At 34.9% G+C, this 21,376-nt stretch overlaps 1 protein-coding gene across 2 annotated transcripts in view; it reads left to right on the forward strand.

Annotated features, from left to right (window-relative positions):
- Positions 1–21,003, forward strand: part of LOC149797465 (DNA repair protein RAD50.L-like) — a 240,693-nt gene extending 219,690 nt beyond the window's left edge. Inside the window, exons 38-41 of one of the 2 annotated variants that reach the window (XM_089962273.1) lie at positions 2,558–2,712; positions 10,850–10,983; positions 16,583–16,711; positions 16,965–21,003. In XM_089962273.1, the coding sequence (XP_089818399.1) occupies positions 2,558–2,712; positions 10,850–10,983; positions 16,583–16,711; positions 16,965–17,349 (803 nt within the window). In that variant the 3' untranslated portion in view covers positions 17,350–21,003. Of the gene's footprint in view, positions 1–2,557; positions 2,713–10,849; positions 10,984–16,582; positions 16,712–16,964 lie in introns of those variants that run through there. The other variant, XR_016421828.1, reaches the window with a different exon arrangement.
- Positions 21,004–21,376: the final 373 nt, after the last annotated feature.

Raw genomic sequence — 21,376 nt, forward strand, 5'->3', positions numbered from 1 at the left:
GCCAATTTTTTTTTTTTTAAACTTTGAATATACAAAGATGGCCGAGATATGGAAGCTAACTTCGGTTCCTTTTCACCAGTATTTACAAAAATTTTGAAAATCAAGTGAAATAATTGAATAGTTTTTAAAGTTACACAATATAGTGCTTCGTGCACGAATATTGATGACCCAGCATCATCCATTAGATTTGGAGAAGATAAAATCACGTGATGAATTCATGAAGGCCAGAAGAGGAACAGATCATTTTGCTGACAATATGATCATTAACATGGATGAAACTCCAGTGTACTTTGATTGCATTCCTGGATGAACTGACGATAAGATAGGCATCAAAAGTGTGAGAATTAGCAAGACTAGTGCAGATTTGAAAAAAATCTGACTTTTGTCCTTGCAGTTTCCGCTTCAGGTGGCGTATTGCTTCTAACAATTTTTCATGGTATGAGAAAGTTAAAAAAAATATTCATGTACCAAAAGAATAGATTGTACATGTGCAGGAGAAGGGTTGTGTTGATGAGATGCTGCTGCAGTGGATTAAAGAGTTTTATCTCCAGTACACAGTTTTTTTTTATAAATAAAATTTCAGTTGGAGTGCATATTCCGACATGTAATTTTTGAATCATTTTAAAGGTGTCCCACAACTTACAACTAAAAAAAAAAAAACGATGTGTCCCAGAACATACAGTACAAAAAAAATTACTTTTAAAATTAATTTATGTTGTCCCAACATATACGGTAAATACGGTATGCAGACAAAAACACAGGCATGGTCATGTGGTTTTGATGAGATCTACACATGTAAGTTCATACATGTTCATTAGCTTTTGACTGAGATATACATGCAAAAACCCATGCATAGTCAATTGGTTCTGACAGATATACAGCAAAATCACATGCAAGGCATGGTCATTAGGTTTTGACTTCAGATATAAAGATCGAAGCACATGCATGGTCATTAAGTTTTGACTGAGATATACAGACAAAAACCCATGCATAGTCAATTGGTTCTGACAGAGATATACAGCAAAATCACATGCAAGGCATGGTCGTTAGGTTTTGACTTCAGATATAAAGATCAAAGCACATGCATGGTCATTAAGTTTTGACAGAGATATACAGACAAAAACCCATGCATAGTCAATTGGTTCTGACAGATATACAGCAAAATCACATGCAAGGCATGGTCGTTAGGTTTTGACTTCAGATATAAAGATCAAAGCACATGCATGGTCATTATTAGTTTTGACTGAGATACGCAGACAAAAATACATGCATGGTCATTAGGATTTAACTGATATACAGATGAAAACACATTTAGCTATTCTGTTACTGATAGAACAAATTTCATCGTATGACTGAGTGACTGATCGAACTTGGATTGCTTGCATGACAGCATTATCTGGTGCTTCCAGTCTTTCCTAATCAGCTCTCCGTTACGGATCACTGCCATCTCACCTCTGTCTGTGAGAAAGCTTGCCAGTAGCTTCTCGTGGGTCGGTGTTCTTTCCTGGATTTTCCAGGTTCTTCCTCCACCACTAATACTGGCCGCCATGTGTAGCCTATCGTGTGCTGAAAAATGGCGTTAAACCCCACAACAACAACAACTTTCCTAATCATTGCTGGTAATCATTTGATGTTTCCATATGTCTTTTCCTTCTCTCTCTCTAGCTAGATCAGGTTGCTCATTATTGTTTGCCAGTTGATTGATATGAAATACTAGATCTGGTTGTCTGTTAATGGTTGTCAGTTGATTGATATGAAATACTAGATCTGGTTGCCCATTAAAATTTGCCAGTTGATATGAAATACTAGATCTGGTTGCCCATTAATGTTTGCCAGTTGATTGACATGAAATGCTAGATCTGGTTGCCCATTAATGTTTGCCAGTTGATTGACATGAAATGCTAGATCTGGTTGCCCATTAATGTTTGCCAGTTGATTGACATGAAATACTAGATCTGGTTGCCCATTAATGTTTGCCAGCTGATTGATATGAAATACTAGATATGGTTGCTCATTATTGTTTGCCAGTTGATTGACATGAAATACTAGATCTGGTTGCCCATTAATGTTTGCAAGTTCATTGATATGAAATACTAGATCTGGTTGCCCATTAATGTTTGCCAGTTGATTGATATGAAATACTAGGTCGGTTTGCCCATTAATGTTTGCCAGTTGATTGACATGAAATACTAGATATGGTTGCCCATTAATGGTTGCCAGTTGATTGACATGAAATACTAGATCTGGTTGCCCATTAATGTTTGCCAGTTGATTGACATGAAATACTACATATGGTTGCCCAATAATGGTTGCCAGTTGATTGACATGAAATACTAGATCTGGTTGCCCATTAATGTTTGCCAGTTGATTGATATGAAATACTAGATCTGGTTGCCCATTAATGGTTGCCAGTTGATTGACATGAAATACTAGATCTGGTTGTCCATTAATGGTTGCCAGTTGATTGATATGAAATACTAGATCTGGTTGCCCAGTAGTTAAGACTTTTTTCGTTCTGTTGCATAATTTCATCTGCGTTATAAATCATTCTTTCTAGATATTGAAACAATTGAAATTTGTTCCGATGTGGATAATGAGGATAATAGGTTGAATACTTCTGCGAATCCTCGTAAAACATACAAATACAGGGTGGTGATGGTGAAAAGAGATACCAAACTGGACATGAGGGGAAGATGCAGTGCTGGACAGAAGGTCAGTACAGATATTGTCACTCTTTGTTGTTGTTGTTGTTGTGGGGTTTAACGCCATTTTTCAGCACACAATAAGCTATACAAGTCACTCTTTAACAGTGTTTCTCCTCAATATGTTGAAATTCCTAGGCAGATTTATCAGCCTGTATATGGATACAATTCTGCCTGTCTGATTCTTTTTTAATTTCCAAGTTTCAAAAGATCTGTATTATTTTTTATGATTTCCATTGACTTCAAAAACTCAAACCAGATTTTTTTCAGAAGTAGCTTATCTCCATACTTTTCACACACACACACACACACACACTCACATCAGATATCCTGAAATCCCTGTATTTGTCATATATGTCCAATATGCCAAAGGTTTTCATTGGCACTTACTCTGAGAAACTGGACATTGGTCTTAGGAGCTCTCAGTTATCATTATAATTGTCTTTGATTTGTTTATCTATTAAAGTGCCAGATAAACTCCTTAATAAAGTACAATTCAAGTCGACCAGGTCTAGTTTTCATATTTTATCTTCAATAAACAATCATTTTGTTTTTCCACTGTATAAACACTTTATTGCCACAAAACACAAGAGAAGAAGGTGTGAACATTTATCTACTGAACTTATCAAAACCCTGTAAGGAAAGGATTGCCCAAGGGTCTATACTACAGACATCACATCAGTCCATCACACCATACAGTTTTTATCTTGGTATGTCAGCACATGAATTTGGGAACAAGATACTCTATATTCCTTAATCTGAGGGTGTTACATTTTTCATCTAGGGGGCATTTATTATAGTACAATAATGAAAGCTAAAGTTGTTCTTTTGATGTACTCTTATAATAACGACATGTACATTTGAGGGTCTTTCTGCCACTGAATTCAGTCATTGTAAATATCAGCACAGTTAAAAAGATCAATTGATCAACATATTTTTCCACTCAGCAGGTAGTTGAAGTAGGACTCATAAGTCTTTAAACTTGCCATCCAGCAATTGCATAGAGCACAATAAAGAAAGCTAAAGTTGTTCTTTTGATGTATTCTTATAATTACCACACCTACAATTGGGGGTCTTTCTGCCATTAAAATGATCAATCAATCATCGCATTTTTCCATGCAGCAACTGGTTCAGGTACGATAGAACTTGCCTCACAGCTATTACATCATGTTTAAAACTACAATGTTTGTTTGTGAATAGTACTTTATAAATTGATATATACGTTGTAACAGAATGATTGACTTATAAAACTGCTACACAATTTTGTTGTAATCAAGAATCTGCATATTGAAAAGCATAGATCTTACACTGCATTTTTTAAAATTAAAATTTACATCGAATATACAAAGTACTACTGTGTAAGGTTTCTAACAGGCATCAGTAATGTCCTGCAGTTGTACTATGTGAAAATTGCAAAAGTTACATGAAAATGAGACTATGTTAAAATTATCACTGTAGACTACATAATTCTTCTGTTGCACTTGTGTATTACAGAAGGCAACAATGTTTGGTAAATATTAAATTTTCTGTTCTTAAAAAAGGGTAGGGGGCATGAATTAGAGTGGATGTGTTAATTAGGGAATATACAGTCAGTGGGGATGTTAATTAGGAAATATACAGTATTTGAAATCTAGGCCTTCATTAGGAAAAAAATATACTTGCAACAAGAACTAACCTTTTATTTTCATCCTCCAAGACATATTTGGGGACCTGATCAATTAAAACATCACCATATGACTTTAACAGAAATGCATGTTAATTAGGTTTTATATATTTTTGAGATAGTATGTTATATTGATGTCAATTAATATTTAGTTCTAAAACCAATGGAGTAGAATTGTTGTTGGGTGAAATTCTGTAGTATAGTTTTTTAAAAGAAAAAATTATTTTTATAAATATTTAGTTTGAGAGGAAGTCAGTTAATCATGGAAAAATAATTACTGACTCTAAAGCAGCAGCAAATCCCGAACTGAAAGTGACACATTTTTGGTAAATTTCATAATATTTTTGTCACAATTTATCTTCTTTGAAATATTTTTGTATTAAATTTCACAAAATATATGAAAAGGAAAAAGTACTTAGAAAATCACCTACAGAATGTAAACAATATGTGGTTTAGAATTGGAAGGTTGTATTAAATATGCATGTTGTCCACACCTTTTTACAGTGACCATTACTCAAATTCAGTGTTGCAGGTTCATGTATTCTAGAATGACCTCATCAGATCAGAGGTCAAGAAAATTAGAAGCTTTAGCCAAAAGGTTATTACAGATTACTTGGTCAGATTTTTTACAATTGTTCATCCCCTATTGAGACATAATCTCGTATCAATAGAAACTGAAGAATCGAAGAAGAAAATATGCAACTGAAAATGTTGATCCAAAGTGTAATTAAGTTGTCTATCAGTTCATTTACCCAACAAGGTGGTGTTTCTGCAAAATTTCCAGAAATAGATGAATTTTTAACAATATTTGGTCTGTAGCATTATATTGTCAAACCTCAGTAAATTTTGACTTTGTGATCAGTTAGAGGAGTTATGGCCTCTGATTGCCTGTCCTCCTGAATCCACAGCCTAACTTTGAAAATGATTGCTGGATTTCAGTCAGATTTGGCTGGGAGCTTTCTTTTGCACGAGATCTTGATTGAGTTTGATGTCCAATATCCACAATATTATTTAGATAATTTACCTTGGCCTCACTTTAGTTTCAGCAGAATAACTTTTTACTATGGATCGTTGGATTATAGCTAAATTTATGAACCCTTAAAGTAGTTTTATTTCAGGTTTTCCAGGTCATCATTTTGATATATGGCCCTGTATTGACCATTCTTCTTTGACTGTTCTCCACAACATGCCAATCATTGTTGGATTTTAGCTACTTTTGGTATGTGGCTTTATTGACCTTGAACAGATTTGATTTCCTGCATTTCATGGCATCATTTAGAGAAGTTATGATCATTAATTCCTTGTCTGGATAAACTTTAATGTCCACAGTATAGCTTTGACAAGGATTATTGAATTTCGATTAAATTTGTTATGCAACTTAATATGTAGACCTTAGATGAGTTCAATTTCAAGCTTTCTGCATCATGACTTGGAAGAGTTATGGTCCCTGATTTTTTCAGTCTTTTACATTTTGTTTTACTCAGCATAACTTTACCTAGAATTAGTGGATTTCAACCAAATTTAAATTTTGTGCAAAGTTTTATATTGATTAGTTCTTGCATGAGTTTAATTTTCATATTCTTTTCTGTTACTTATTTTAAGAGAAAAGACTCATAACACTTCCATTGCTAGCCTAACATTGTATCAAAATTGTTCAATGGGGAATTTTGTTGTGTAACAATCCATTTAGCCAGTGGAAATATTACTTTATCATCATCTTGGCTTTTAATGGCTCTGATGATCCTTTTTTCATACCAACACCTTCATCTGCATTATTTTATCGAATTAGCATTTTGACATGCTTGTAAAATGGTATGTCTCTGATAGATATGCAGTTGCCTTTGGCCTCAGTATGCATTTCTGTGTTATTGTTATAGACCCTAGAGAGCACTGGTTAAAGTCTGAACCATTCTATTTGCAAAAAGTTATGAATATTTCTCCTAAATAACAGTTTAAATGGTCAGAATGGTAATTTCAATTACTGCATCTCTCATGTTTGTTGTTGACATTGCGAATATTATGTTCATTCATTTGCTTGTTTGAAAGATTCATTTGTGACTCAGTGAACTCCTCTGCATTGTTACATTTATCATATCTACTTTAACTGGATGAAACACCTTGTTAAGTTCATCCACAAGCAAATCTAATAAATTAAAAGCTAAATATGTACTATATGAGTGTACATTGTTTGTTTGCAAAGTAATTCCTAATACATACTATTTTTAGACACGCGTTGTGCAGTATGAAGCCATGTTGTATGGAAAAATGCTGCAGGATTCTGACAATGTAAAGTTAATGGAGAAAAAATAAGCATATAATAAAAGAAAATATTTCACTTGTGAAGTGGAAACATTTTGTTACTCATGGCATCCTGAGTGGCTAAGGCTGTCATCTTTACAGATCATTTACATCTCACCTTTGTCCACATGGGTTTGAGTCTCTGGCTTGACCAATGTGGATATGTGAAAAAACTCACCAGTAGCTTCCAGTGGGTTGTTGATTCTTCCTTGGCTTTCCTCAGATTCTTTCTCCACCAAATATACTGGCAGTCAAGTATAACCCATCATGTGCTAAAAATAGCACTAAACTCATCACAACAACAACTTGTGGCTTTGGCATTCATGACAATACATGTACAATATTTCTAATTCAACTCGTAAAATATTTCCTTTAATCTGCTAAGACAACATAGATATCCTCTGTGTTCAGTAGAAAGTAATATTAAAACCTAAACACAAAATAAAATGTTTATTGAGTTCAGTCTCAAGGCTTTGGCATAGGATGGCATTGTAAATAGGATTGATTCTGCCAGTTCCAGTAAGGTCATATCCAGTCTCTTCTTTCAAATGCAGCTACATTATTAGATTTGGCTTGTGTGTAACCCTTTAGATTCCTTATGTTTGATAACTTTTAGCATTTAAGCAGGCCCTTGGTGATTCTGTCACACATTTATTCTTTAGTACACCTGCAAAGTAGAGGAAACCTATTGTAATAATCACAGCATCAGCATGTACATTATGTACAGTCACACTGCATCTCAGCATGTACATTATGTACAGTCACACTGCATCTCAATATATACATTATGTACAGCCACACTGCATCTCAGCATATACATTATGTACAGTCACACTGCATCTCAATATATACATTATGTACAGTCACACTGCATCTCAATATATACATTATGTACAGTCACACTGCATCTCAATATATACATTATGTACAGCCAGACTGCATCTCAGCATGTACATTATGTACAGTCACACTGCATCTCAATATATACATTATGTACAGTCACACTGCATCTCAATATATACATTATGTACAGCCACACTGCATCTCAGCATGTACATTATGTACAGTCACACTGCATCTCAATATATACATTATGTACAGTCACACTGCATCTCAGCATGTACATTATGTACAGCCAGACTGCATCTCAGCATATACATTATGTACAGCCAGACTGCATCTCAGCATGTACATTATGTACAGCCACACTGCATCTCAGCATATACATTATGTACAGCCAAACTGCATCTCAGCATATACATTATCTACAGCCAGATTGCATCTCAGCATGTACATTATGTACAGCCACACTGCATCTCAGCATATACATTATGTACAGCCACACTGCATCTCAATATATACATTATGTACAGCCAAACTGCATCTCAATATATACATTATGTACAGCCACACTGCATCTCAATATATACATTATGTACAGCCACACTGCATCTCAATATATACATTATGTACAGTCACACTGCATCTCAATATATACATTATGTACAGCCACACTGCATCTCAATATATACATTATGTACAGCCAGACTGCATCTCAGCATGTACATTATGTACAGCCAGACTGCATCTCAGCATATACATTATGTACAGCCACACTGCATCTCAGCATATACATTATGTACAGCCAAACTGCATCTCAGCATATACATTATCTACAGCCAGATTGCATCTCAGCATGTACATTATGTACAGCCACACTGCATCTCAGCATATACATTATCTACAGCCAGATTGCATCTCAGCATATACATTATGTACAGCCACACTGCATCTCAGCAAATACATCATGTACAGCCATTGCATCTCAGCATATACATGTACAGCCACTGCATCTCAGCATATACATTATCTACAGCCACACTGCATCTCAGCATGTACATTATGTACAGCCACACTGCATCTCAGCATGTACATTATGTACAGCCACACTGCATCTCAGCATATACATTATGTACAGCCTAAATGCATCTCAGCATATACATTATTATCTACAGCCACACTGCATCTCAGCATGTACATTATGTACAGCCACACTGCATCTCAGCATATACATTATGTACAGCCAGACTGCATCTCAGCATATACATTATTATGTACAGCCACACTGCATCGCAGCATATACATTATGTACAGCCACACTGCATCTCAGCATGTACATTATGTACAGCCACACTGCATCTCAGCATATACATTATGTATAGCCAGACTGCATCTCAGCATATACATTATTATGTACAGCCACACTGCATCTCAGCATATACATTATGTACAGCCACACTGCATCTCAGCATGTACATTATGTACAGCCACACTGCATCTCAGCATATACATTATGTATAGCCAGACTGCATCTCAGCATATACATTATGTCCAGCCACACTGCATCTCAGCATGTACATTATGTACAGCGAGACTGCATCTGAACCATTTTTTCTTCCTTGTTCCTAGGCAACAGTTTGGAGAGGGTTTCAGAAGTTAATTGTACATAATTCTTGGTTATGGTTTTGTGTTTAGCTCAGGCTTTTTCAACACTGTATGGAATAGTACCACACCCTTAGAAGAACAGAAGGTCACTGTGACCTACATTTCACATTTTACTGGTTTAGATTGTGTTTTTGCATTTAGCTCATGATCATACAGGTTTTTTGCATATTGTATGCATACTATTTTACATAGACGAAACATGGTGTGGGGATGAATCTTGATGAGTACTACACCCTGATCTCAAAATTAGATCACTGTGACTAATTTGAGCCTTCTCTAACTTGGATTTTAAGTTTGTTTTTCAAGTACTGCTAGAATTATCAAATTAGATAAGTATACATATCTGTGTTATTACCACACTCTTGCAACAAAAAAGGTCACCATGACCTACATTCTTGAAACAATACATGTTACTCTTCAGAATGGAAAGTTTGGGTTGTACAGTTTAATGAGAGTGGCTTGCACCCTAGGATATTTTGCATTCCTTAGCTTTGGATAATTCATGTTCATGGGACACAACAGACACTTGATTCGGTTCTGTGACATAGCATTCAGGAAAGATGGACAAGTATTTTTATTGGAGACTATACAACTTACATAAAATGCAGTGGCCAGAGGAATTTAGTGGTTAGTTCATATTCTTGTATGCACTGATGACAATGTTTTTTCTTTTTTATATGTGGCAAGGTATAGTTACTTATAGACCCATATGTTATTGCTGAGCTAACTTGTTTCATCTTCTTCATGTACATGTGATTCTGGTCTTTATCATATAATGATGCATTCTCCTTTTTCAATCGACCAAGTGCATAGAGCTTTGTTGCATGTATTTATTCTCAAATTGTCTTTTGAGGGGCATTCTGCAATATCCTTACATGGGATCCTATATTGTTTTGGGGATTGACTCCACACTTGGGCCAGTTACAGCAAGGGTATTCTAGAGTTATGCCCCCATACTTCCTTGAGCTAAGTCAGTACTGACAGTCCATAATGTATGTTGTTGCTCATAACTTGTGTGATACTGAGCTACCCTATGATAAATTTTATTGAAGTTTTTGTATATGATTTTAATATATTTAAATTAATCTGTAAATGGTTTGTGTGTGTTGGGTAAATAGTAGCTTAGGAAGTTACAGATATGTAAACTGTGCTTCTTATATTGGCTGTGAGTTCAAAATTCTTCAAAGCCCGTAAAATTGGGCTTCTTATTTTGGCTGTGAGTTTAAGATTCTTCAAAGCCAGTAAAATTGGGCTTCTTATTTTGGCTGTGAGTTCAAAATTCTTCAAAGCCAGTAAAATCAGGCTTCTTATATTGGCTGTGAGTTCAAGATTCTTCAAAGCCAGTAAAATCGGGCTTCTTATATTGGCTGTGAGTTCAAGATTCTTCAAAGCCCGTAAAATTGGGCTTCTTATTTTGGCTGTGAGTTCAAAATTCTTCGAAGCCCATAAAATTGGGCTTCTTATTTTGGCTGTGAGTTCAAGATTCTTCAAAGCCAGTAAAATCAGGCTTCTTATATTGGCTGTGAGTTCAAGATTCTTCAAAGCCAGTAAACTTGGGCTTCTTGGGGTGGACAATCTGAAGTAGATTTTAAGAACAATGTCTGAACAAATACAAAATCAGTATAATAAAAAAGAACGTAAACTTTTATTTTTTGATGACTTGTTACATGCACTGTTTCAGGTGTTGGCATCTTTGATAATCCGACTGGCCCTGGCGGAAACATTTTGTCTGAATTGTGGCATCCTGGCTCTAGATGAACCCACAGCAAATCTGGATCACGAGAACACTGAAAGCTTAGCATCTGCCTTGGTTGAGTAAGTTCTTTAATCTGTTTAAATCGTGCGGGTTGTGTCCTTCTCACACAAGGTGAACATCTGTGTGATAAGCATGTAATTATAATTATTTTAATGTTTTTATGAAGTGTGTTGACAAAGTTTAAAGAAGATGTGAGTTTTAGTTGTGTCTGCAGTATTTAAATTCTGTTTGATTTATACCCCATACTATATAAATGCTCTAACTCTTGAAGCAAGCAACATAAATGTAATTCAGTTACCATAAAGACCAGAAAAGTGCATTTTGCAGCAGGCAACACAATTCACTCACTGTAAAGACTGCGCTTAGTATATCTGTGTTGTGTGTTTAATTTTCATCTGTGATTGTTTACAAAAATTTGAGTTCAAGGGCTAAACTTGTTTACAATTCAATAGGATATTCAATTAGAAATGACTCACATCTAGGTCAAATAAAATTTGTATATATAGGGGGACTTGACAAACAAATAACTCTTTCCTGTCTTTGGTCAGTAAATCCTTTTTGATCAGAATTAACAGTTGTGTTCAGATACAATTCTAGAAGAATTATATATTTAAATCATTCATTGGAATTACATTGTGATTATTGACTTGGAATTATCACCTTACTTTGGAATTATTATGAATTTATTCAAAGGTAATTTATTGGTACATCAGGACAATGAAGACTGTTGGAATTCATTTGGAACATTCTGTACTTTTGGACTTGTGATAGGACATTTAGGATTATCTGGAAGTTAATTCACAATACTGTTAGTGTCTTTTATAATTGTTGGTTTCACTTCCTTTCTGTTACATATTTTAAGACCTAGAGTTGTAACACTTGGAAGAGTGCATTTTGAAACAAGCAAAACAATTTAATCACCATAAGACTGGAAGAGTGCATTTTGAAGCAAGCAATGCAGTTCAGTCACTTCAAGTCGAGAAGAGTACATTTTGAAACTACACTATTCAGTCACATTAAAGATGGGAAGTGTGCATTTTGAAACAAGCAACACAATTCAGTCACTGTAAAGGTAATGATTGCATTTTGAAAAAAGCCACCACACCATAACGACTGGAAGAGTGCATCTTGAAACAACCAACACAATTCAGTCACCATCAAGAATGGAAGAGTGCATTTGAAATAACACAATTCAGTCACATCAAGACTGGAAGAGTGCATTTTAAAACCAGCAACACAATTCAGTCACCATAAAGTCGGGAGGAGTGCATTTTGAAACGACACAATTCAGTCACATTAAAAATGAAAAGGGTGCAGTTTTGGAACAAGCAACACAATTGAGTCACTGTAGAGAATGTAAGAGTGCTTTTTGAAACAAGCAAAACAATTGAATTACTGTAGAGACTGGAAGAGTGCTTTTTGAAACAACACAATTCAGTCACATTAAAGATGGAAAGAGTCCATTTTGAAACAAGCAACACAATTCAATCACTGTAGAGAATGTAGGAGTTCTTTTTGAATCAAGGTCAGCAGTTTACATTTAAGATTTACAGCAACAAACTAGAACCTTTAGGATCAAAGCACAAATTGTACAAATAAAATTGATAGAAAACAGCAGAAAATCGTGATTAGAGTATGTATCGAGTCAACATTATAAAAACAGTGAGATCAGCAATGAAATAATTTATATACTGTTACACATTTTCATTTGATTTGTAACAGTTGAAGGAGGTAGGATACAAGTATGGCATGAATATTCCACATTTTGAAACAAAATTGTCCCTCTTATTAAGGAGTGTGAGAATACAAATACTGTATTGAATAAGGGCATTTGCTGCCCCCAAGTTTATAAGAAAATAAATATTGTTAAATTTCGTGACTCGTTCTTTCAGTGTATTATATAAGATGCCCTTATATTTATAGATTTCAGTTTCCTACAAAAAAGAACCTTGGGTTGGTGCTGGGAATTGCGGAATAAATGCTACATTAGGCCACTTCAGACTAGTGATTAATAATGAATAGAGGATTGCTCCATGAAAATTTTTAATAGAATGTGTATCTTTTATGAACAAACTTGTGTTCCAAATGTGATCATGGAACAAAGTTGCACTGGTATGTAAATATTAAAAATTTCACAAGGTTTTCTGGCTATGTAACACTGGCATTTTGGTGATGTTGCACTGTCTCTACCTAAGTCTCCACAGTACATAAAGAAATAGTGCATTTTCTGTTGCATCCATTTTCCTACCCATTGTACTCAAACTCAGAAAGAAACAGCAATTTAGTGCTTTAAACAACATTATTCATTCCAATCTTTCTTATTTTATGCTTTTTAAGTTATAACTTTCCTTGTATGCACGCTCAGTGTTTTTGCAGAGGCACCTGTAGGTTTGGGAAAAAAGGAAACATGAGAGGCATCTATATTAATTAGCATTTTGTTGTTTAGGTATGCTAAACATTATCATTTTGTCACAGAAAGGATGATGTAGGAAGATCATTAGATGTTGTTTACAAATAAAGCATAACAAAAGGATATAACATATTCTGTTCAATTCAATTTTAAGACTTGACAGGTAAATGGGGTGCTCACAGTGTGTTTGCTGATGTATATTTCTTCACACATACACATACACACATGTGCATCCATACTGAAATAAAAATATTACCAATAGAGTAAGATCAGTGCCAAGGTACATTTAAGAAGATTGTATTTAGTTAACTTGAACAAAAGTTGGGCCTGTATTTTGGGTCTGTTATAGGACCATGGAGTACACTAGAAAAGGACCATCTGCAAATCCACAATCAAATATACATTGTGTCAGCAGCATAGGAAATAAGTATACTTCATTTTTCAAATGAAAATTATAAAACTAAAAAAGATGGGGAAAATTACAATCAGTAAAGAAAACAGATGGTTGAAAAGTAATCTGTCATCATCAGACTAGAGAGTGTAAACAAATACAGATGTGCAACTTTGGAAACTATGTACCATTAGTTGGTAGCTGAAATAATAATAATAATAATAATGACTTTATTTAAAGAGGGTTACACAATTAGCTGAAGAACTAATCTATCTTGAGGCCCACATACAAAAGGAATTTATTTATTTTAACTGCATCTCTGAAGCCACAGGATATATTGGGTTTGGAAGAAGGAAATATAGTGGACATTTCTAATCTTGACAGGAATATTATTCCAGGGCAAAGTTCCAGAGTTTTAGAAACTTTTTTTGAATAATTACTTATTTGGTTTGGGAATTTTATACTGTTTGGTAGACATTGAACACAGGTGGGGAGTATTACCAGGTAGCCTGTACTGGAATAGTGATGGTAAATATTCAGGAGCACTATTATTGGATATACTGTACATTAAGAAAGTCTGTCTGCCACACTAATGGATTTGGTTAAATTCTCAGAAAGGATCATCTTGGTGGGGTGTGTGTAGGATCTACTGTTCATAGACCAGATGGTCTGTTATCTGTTGTTCATCTGTTCATTAGCACAAATTTATTATTCCTACTCTTCCTGATCAACTTGGTCTAATTGTCCTAAATGGAAATGGTGCCACTTGGTCATCAAATATGGCCACCCACGTGGTCATCTTGAAAATCTTGTTACTCCTCCTGAGTGGATGGCCTTATCAAAATGAGGTTTCACTGAAAGACTTCTTGTGATGTCTTGTTGGTCCTGAATGAAAATGGTGCTGATCTGGCCGCTACAGCGACTAGCTTGAAAATCTTGTTACTCCTCCTGAGTGGATGGTTATATCAGAAAGGGGTTTTCACTTAAAAAGCTTCTTATAATGTCTAGTTGGCCTTAGATTAAAATGGTTCCAATATGCATGGCTGACAGAATCCATCTTGAAACCCTTATTGCTACTTCTCCATGATTGGTCATATAGACATTGTGCTTTCAACAAAATGCTTCCTATTATATCTAGTTGGTCCTAAATGGAAAAAATTTGATAATCTGATAATCAATTATGGCCACCATGACAGCCATGATGAAATTTTTGATATTGTTACTCCACAAAATGGAAAGTCATATCAGCATGGGGATTTTTACCTGAAGAGTTGTTATCATGTCATCTTGGTCCTAAATTAAAATGTTGCTGATCTGACAGCCAATATGGCCAAAATGGTGGTCCTCTTAAATTTCTTGTATTCACTTCAGATCTTAAAATGAAAGTCATTGTGATATGGGGTTTAATAAGATGAGTTCTTATGGTGTCTAGTTAGTCCTAAATGAAAATGATGCAAACTGACTCTCAATATGACATCATTGTGGCCATTTTGACAATAGTGTTTATCTCTACTCCTCCTAGAAGAATAATTCTGTCAACATAACTTTCACCAATAGACTTCTTATGATGCCTTGTTTCTCCTGAATTGTGCCAATCATAAATCCAATATAGTGGCCATGGTTGTTGTCTTGAAAATCTTTCTGCCACTGCTCCCTCTAAATAGTCATATTGACACCAAAAGACTTTTAAAGTTGTCTACTTGGTCCTAAATGAAAATGATGCCAGTCTGAAGTCCAATGTATTCACAACAGCAGCAAATTTGAAAATCTTGTTATCACTGAAGAATATGGGATGGATTCAACACTCAGCAGTTAAAAGGAAAAAATGGCTTCTGAATTCCTGAAAGTCCTGAAAATTCTTTTCAACCAGGACTCTTGTTGCTTTTTTAATATTTAAGATACTTTCAGTCCACATAATATCCCCATACAGGTTAGAAACTAAACTTAAATAATTGATAAATTTTTACAAACGTGTTCAGTCATGTAAAATATAACAAGATAAAATGTAGAGAATCACCTGCCATAAAATGTGATTTAAAAAATGTGTGCAAGTGCACATTTTATGTTCATTTGCAAAACTTGGCAATTTCACAGTATATTGGTAGTACATATGTTTTTGATATTCTTCGAACTGGGTAGGGATGAAGAATGCTGCTTTTCCCCAGGGTCATATTCAGCATTTTAGATTGCTCCCTGCCCAGTGGCCTGACACAGCTACTTTCAGAGTGGATCAGTAACTTCTTTAAAAGGATTTTACTGCTTGTTTCAATAGTTCTGAAAGTTAACAGTCTGTTTCTTTCCTTTCTTTTGGCATGCCATATCACCAACTATGAACAGGTACTAAGTATGTTGGATTTTACAGTTAAATGCTGTATCACCAACTATGACTTCATTGTTTTGAACAGGTACTAAGTATGTTGGATATTACAGTTAAATGCTGTATCTCCAACTTTGACTTCATTGTTTTGATTTTGAATAGGTATTAAGTATGTTAGACATAACATTTAAAGTTTGAGGGAGAGAGAGAGAGTGTGATGCTCTTATTACTGTACATATTCATCGAAAGAATATTCACCTGTATTGCTAGAAACATTTAACCTCAATCTTGCACTCAGTTTTCTCACTTGTGAAGGACAGGTGGGACAAAGGTATGGCATTGATGGATTGGATTCTTTGCCACCTTGATGGTTGCATTAAAGTTTTAAATATGGCCATTTTCAGTGTTGTACTGCAGTTAGTATATATAATTTAGCTTTGACCTTCTCTTTATACTATATATTCTATGTGTATGCATATATATGAGAGAGAGAGAGAAACAATTAAGGGGATTATTTTTCTTGTGTTTGTTCTATTACAGCATCATAAGGAATCGGTCTCATCAAAGAAACTTCCAGCTTCTGGTCATCAGCCATAATGAAGACTTTGTGGACATGTTAGGAAGGTCAGATTTTGTAGATGAAGTCTACAAAGTTAGCAAAAACCAAGAGTAAGTATTTTGCTATTGGCAATTTCTTTCAACTGCTTACTTATTTGAAGCCATCTTAACTTAAATTTTTTTAGAAAATTGGTTCTTCATAAAGTGAAGGAGGGCAAATGTTGAAGTTTTGTGTTGGTTGAATTTTAAGATCATGCAATTTGAAAGTGACAACCTATAATCTGTTAATGTCTCCACATCAAGAGCTTCCATACTTTTATGAAGAAAGTAGATATACATTTATAAGCATTTGTATTTTTTTCAGTGGTTATTCCCAGCTAATAAGATCCAAAGTGTGTGAGGAATCACAGAGCATGACAGATACACAAATGAGAGGCACACAGAGAACGACAGACACACAGGTGAGAGTCACACAAAGAATGTCAGACAGAACACAGATGCAAGGCACACAGAGAATGTCAGACACAACAGAGATGCAAGGCATACAAAGAATGTCAGATACACCGATGAGAGGCACACAGAGGATGACAGTCACAACACAGATGCAAGGCATACAGAGACTGTCAGACACAACACAGATGCAAGGCACACAAAGAATGTCAGATACACAGATGAGAGGCACACAGAGAATGACAGACTCACAGACAAGAGGCACTCAGATGACAGATGATGTCATAGTGATAGATTAATGAAATATACAAATTAAAATATGTCGTTCAAAGACAAGAAAATGGTACTTATGCATTGTGTACAATACTTGTAAATTTGACTCAAGTATACACAAAATTCTTTTTTTGTTTTAATGAGTTATCTGCTTTGATTACTATGTATAAATGGTTTTAATTTTGCAAACAACAGAGACCCTGATTTGCTTTTGCATAATCCCCTGCCTGATCTGGGTCAATATTGTATGTTTTACTGATTACTACTAACACACTGCATAAAACCAGATCTGCCTGTGCATTAAGTGACAGCAGATATGGGTCTCTGCAATTAGACTCGACTTATGAGCAAGTATATATGGTGCTTTCTTGGATCTAGGCACTTTTTCACAAAACAATGTACACTCAAGATCTCTTTTAACATTTTTTCATATGTCTTTCATACATGATTACAGGTGTTTCACTAACAAGAATGGTTTGTGTTTCTTTTTTAAGTTTCCCTTGCATTTGGCTGTGGCTTTTTGGCAACTTCCAGGCAAGCATCAGTGAAAAGCTCATTCATAAGTATATTTGTGTCACAGTCAGAGAGTAAATTATTTTGAGATGTTCCCTTATGTTCCAGTATATACCAGCAAGGATATTGTTACAGGTTGTCCATGAAATATTTAAATTTAAACATTCATTTACATAATGATACATTTTTTATGTTGATTAACCCAAAGTATATAAACAAGTGAGACATTAAATAACCAGTATTACTAAAATGCCTTACTAAATCATGTGAAAAAAATTCTTTACATATGGTATGCAGGGTCAGGAAGTGTTGATATTCACTATGGCATTCCATCCAGTGTGATATAGAATATTTTGATATATTTAAAAAGAGAAATTAAGATGCTGACAGATCTAATCCAGTTGACTGTAAGTTCTCTTCCATTACATAAACATTTGTCTGCATGTTCGGCTGTCAGGATTTCCACAGATTCTGGTAATGGTAGTTGTCTTTAAATTGAAAGAAAATAATTCAAAACAGTCTTGCTGTAAATGATTATCACCATCAGGTAGTCATATCCTCAAGAAACTGGAATCAATAAATGTTTATAAAGGCTACTAATGCAGACTCTGTTGCCCTTAGATACGAAAATATGTGATAAATGTTTATAAAGGCTACTAATGCAGACTCTGTTGCCCTTAGATACGAAAATATGTGATAAATGTTTATAAAGGCTACTAATGCAGACTCTGTTGCCCTTAGATACGAAAATATGTGATAAATGTTTATAAAGGCTACTAATGCAGACTCTGTTGCCCTTAGATACAAAAATATGTGTAAGCTAAATGAGAAAGTAAAATAAAGAAGACATCTGTGTTATTGAAGAATGTTTACAATGGAAAGTTTGTTCAAACAGCAAATGTGCAGGAAGAAGCAGTATGATACTCTGATATGAATCTGTTCAAATAAAATGGGGGAAATTGCAAATCATTTCTGTGATATTTGGTGATGCAAATAAAGGTGATGTAGGACATACACTGGATGCATGACATTAGAGGAATACCAACTACCTCCATCACAGTGTATTTAATTTGGAAGTGAGAGCACTGATGTTAAAAAGACAGTTTGTGTCTTTGTTATAACCCATTTAAAAGATCTGAGTTTTCCAGGGTTGGTACAGTTTATTCCTTGTACACTGCATGTTGTTCACATTGCATTCTGATAAGGTCTTGGTACAGTCTGTTGTACACTGCATGTTGTTCACATTGTATTCTGATAAGGTCTTAGCACTTTTGGAGAATAAGCAGAACAGTTAGCTTTAAATCTTTTTCACTAGTGCAAGTTACACACTAGTTATAGTGAAAAGTTTGTGAATACTCTAAGATTGGATTTGGAGAGGGAGGCATTTTGGAGGTAGATTTCATGAATACTCTGAGATTGAAATTGGAGGGTTAGGCATTTTGGAGGTAGATTTCATGACTAATCTGAGATTGGATTTGGAGATTGAGGCATTTTGGAGGTAGATCTCACGAATACTCTGACTGAGATTGAATTTGGTAGGTGAGGCATTTTAGAGGTAGATTTCATGAATAATCTGAAATTGAATTTGGAGGGTGAGGCATTTTGGAGGTAGATTTCATGACTACTCTGAGATTGGATTTAAATAGTGAGGCATTTTGGAGGTAGATTTCATGAATACTCTGAGATTGAATTTGGAGGTTGAGGCATTTTGGAGGTAGATTTCATGAATACTCTGAGATTGAATTTTGAAGATGATAAACCATGTTCTTTATCCAGTTCTGATATAGATTTCTTAAAGATTTACTGGCAAGTGCAAGGGAAGACAAATGTGAAAACCTATAGATGAAGAATAAAAGGTACAAAAGAATATGTGAAAGTTTGAAAAATCTGGAAATCATGTGCATATGTACTTCTGACCAGGGTGGGGCCACACTTTGTGAAAATTTTGGCTTTCTTTCAATAACCAGAATCTTTGATTTATGTGCTTTATGAGGATGTATGCAAGATGCTGAAGAATTTTAGGCTTTAGTTCATCAAGATTGCTGTCATTGGTAATTTGGATGGGAAAGAGCTTCTGATTGTGAATGCCCTTAAGCCAGAAAATAGTTTGGATCTAAAAGCTATAGAGGTTAGTGTATAGTGTCACAAAGCATTATTAACACTGGAATCTTCATGTCCAAAAGTATTAGTATAAGAAATGAAGAAGTTCCTACATGAGGACCCATTATACCTTGGTCTGTGCTTACTTATTGATAAATCCATTGTTCACATGGGACATTGCTTATGTCACGAGATGTGATCTAAATGCATGGAGAGGCAGAAAGCTTTCCAATTACCAGCAAATATTATGTGTCTCTTGTAATCGGTGAAAAGATCCCAGAAAAATGGATACAAGATGATAATGGAGAGCTTAAGAGAGTTGACTGTTATCAGAATGTGTTGTTGATCAGAAGTTTGACAGGAATGCTGAATTATTCTCATCTTGAGAAAGTTGCCAAATCAGCTGCAATTTGGTTCATGGAAATACAGAAATTGAAAGCAGTTTGTCAACAAATAGAAAGATATAGACAGAAGACAAACACTCTTTGTAGAAGAGTCTATAAATAGACTAAGACTTACCAGAGATGATGTACATGGAAGACATTACCATCTTCCATTGACTCAGAGCTTACGTAGTGCTGAGAAGGAAATTACACAGTACATAAGTCATGTAGAGAAGGAAAATGTTGAGTCAGAACTCCTGAAGAAACACAATCAAATATAGCAGCTTGAGAATGGCCATGAAAAAGAACTAGAAAAGAACAAAAAGCTATCAGAAAAAGAAATGAAAAAAGGGAAGGAACCTTTCAAGAAGAAGGCTTCCCATTTGTTTGCAGTGAAAGATTAAATTCTGCTGTAAAGAACATGAACAGGAAATCACTGTTGCCAGTGGTCTTGTGGAGCAAAATCAAACCTGCAGAAATGAGTAGAAGCGTTGTGCAGATAGCAAAAAAATGAAATTGATGAGGAGAATGGAAGACTGATAGCTGACTATGCAAGTAGAATTTTGATGTTCATTTGGGATTAGTGGTAATATCTATATATGCATATACACAGTGCCTGTGTAAGTGATAGCTTTTTAAAACTTTATTTTTTGTATAACTAATGCCTTTGTTCATGTTTGTGAAGGTAAGTCAGGTAAAAGTTTAATTTTTTCAGTAATAAAAATTTCATGAAATATCCCTGTTTTACCCATTTCCCCTCATTTTTGCCTCTTTTTTGAAAACATTTAGCCCCATTTTATCCCTCCTTTTTCACAAGTATTGCTGGATAGACTGTATGTACCTAATTTGATGAGATTACATTGCCATATAGTTATTTTGATAACTTTCTTTAGTGGCTGGCATGCATGTTTCTTCTTCAAAAACATTACCCAATCATAATACCTTAGGAGAGAATACTACTCCCTCAAAAAAATCCTGCCCTCCTAGATAAGGGAAGTATACTCTATCTATAAATTTCTAACTTTTTTCAGTTCTTTGTTTTATTTGCAACAAAGTT

Source organism: Sinohyriopsis cumingii, chromosome 6, assembly GCF_028554795.1.
Source record: "Sinohyriopsis cumingii isolate HCF-2022 chromosome 6, ASM2855479v2, whole genome shotgun sequence".
Taxonomy (NCBI): domain Eukaryota; kingdom Metazoa; phylum Mollusca; class Bivalvia; order Unionida; family Unionidae; genus Sinohyriopsis; species Sinohyriopsis cumingii.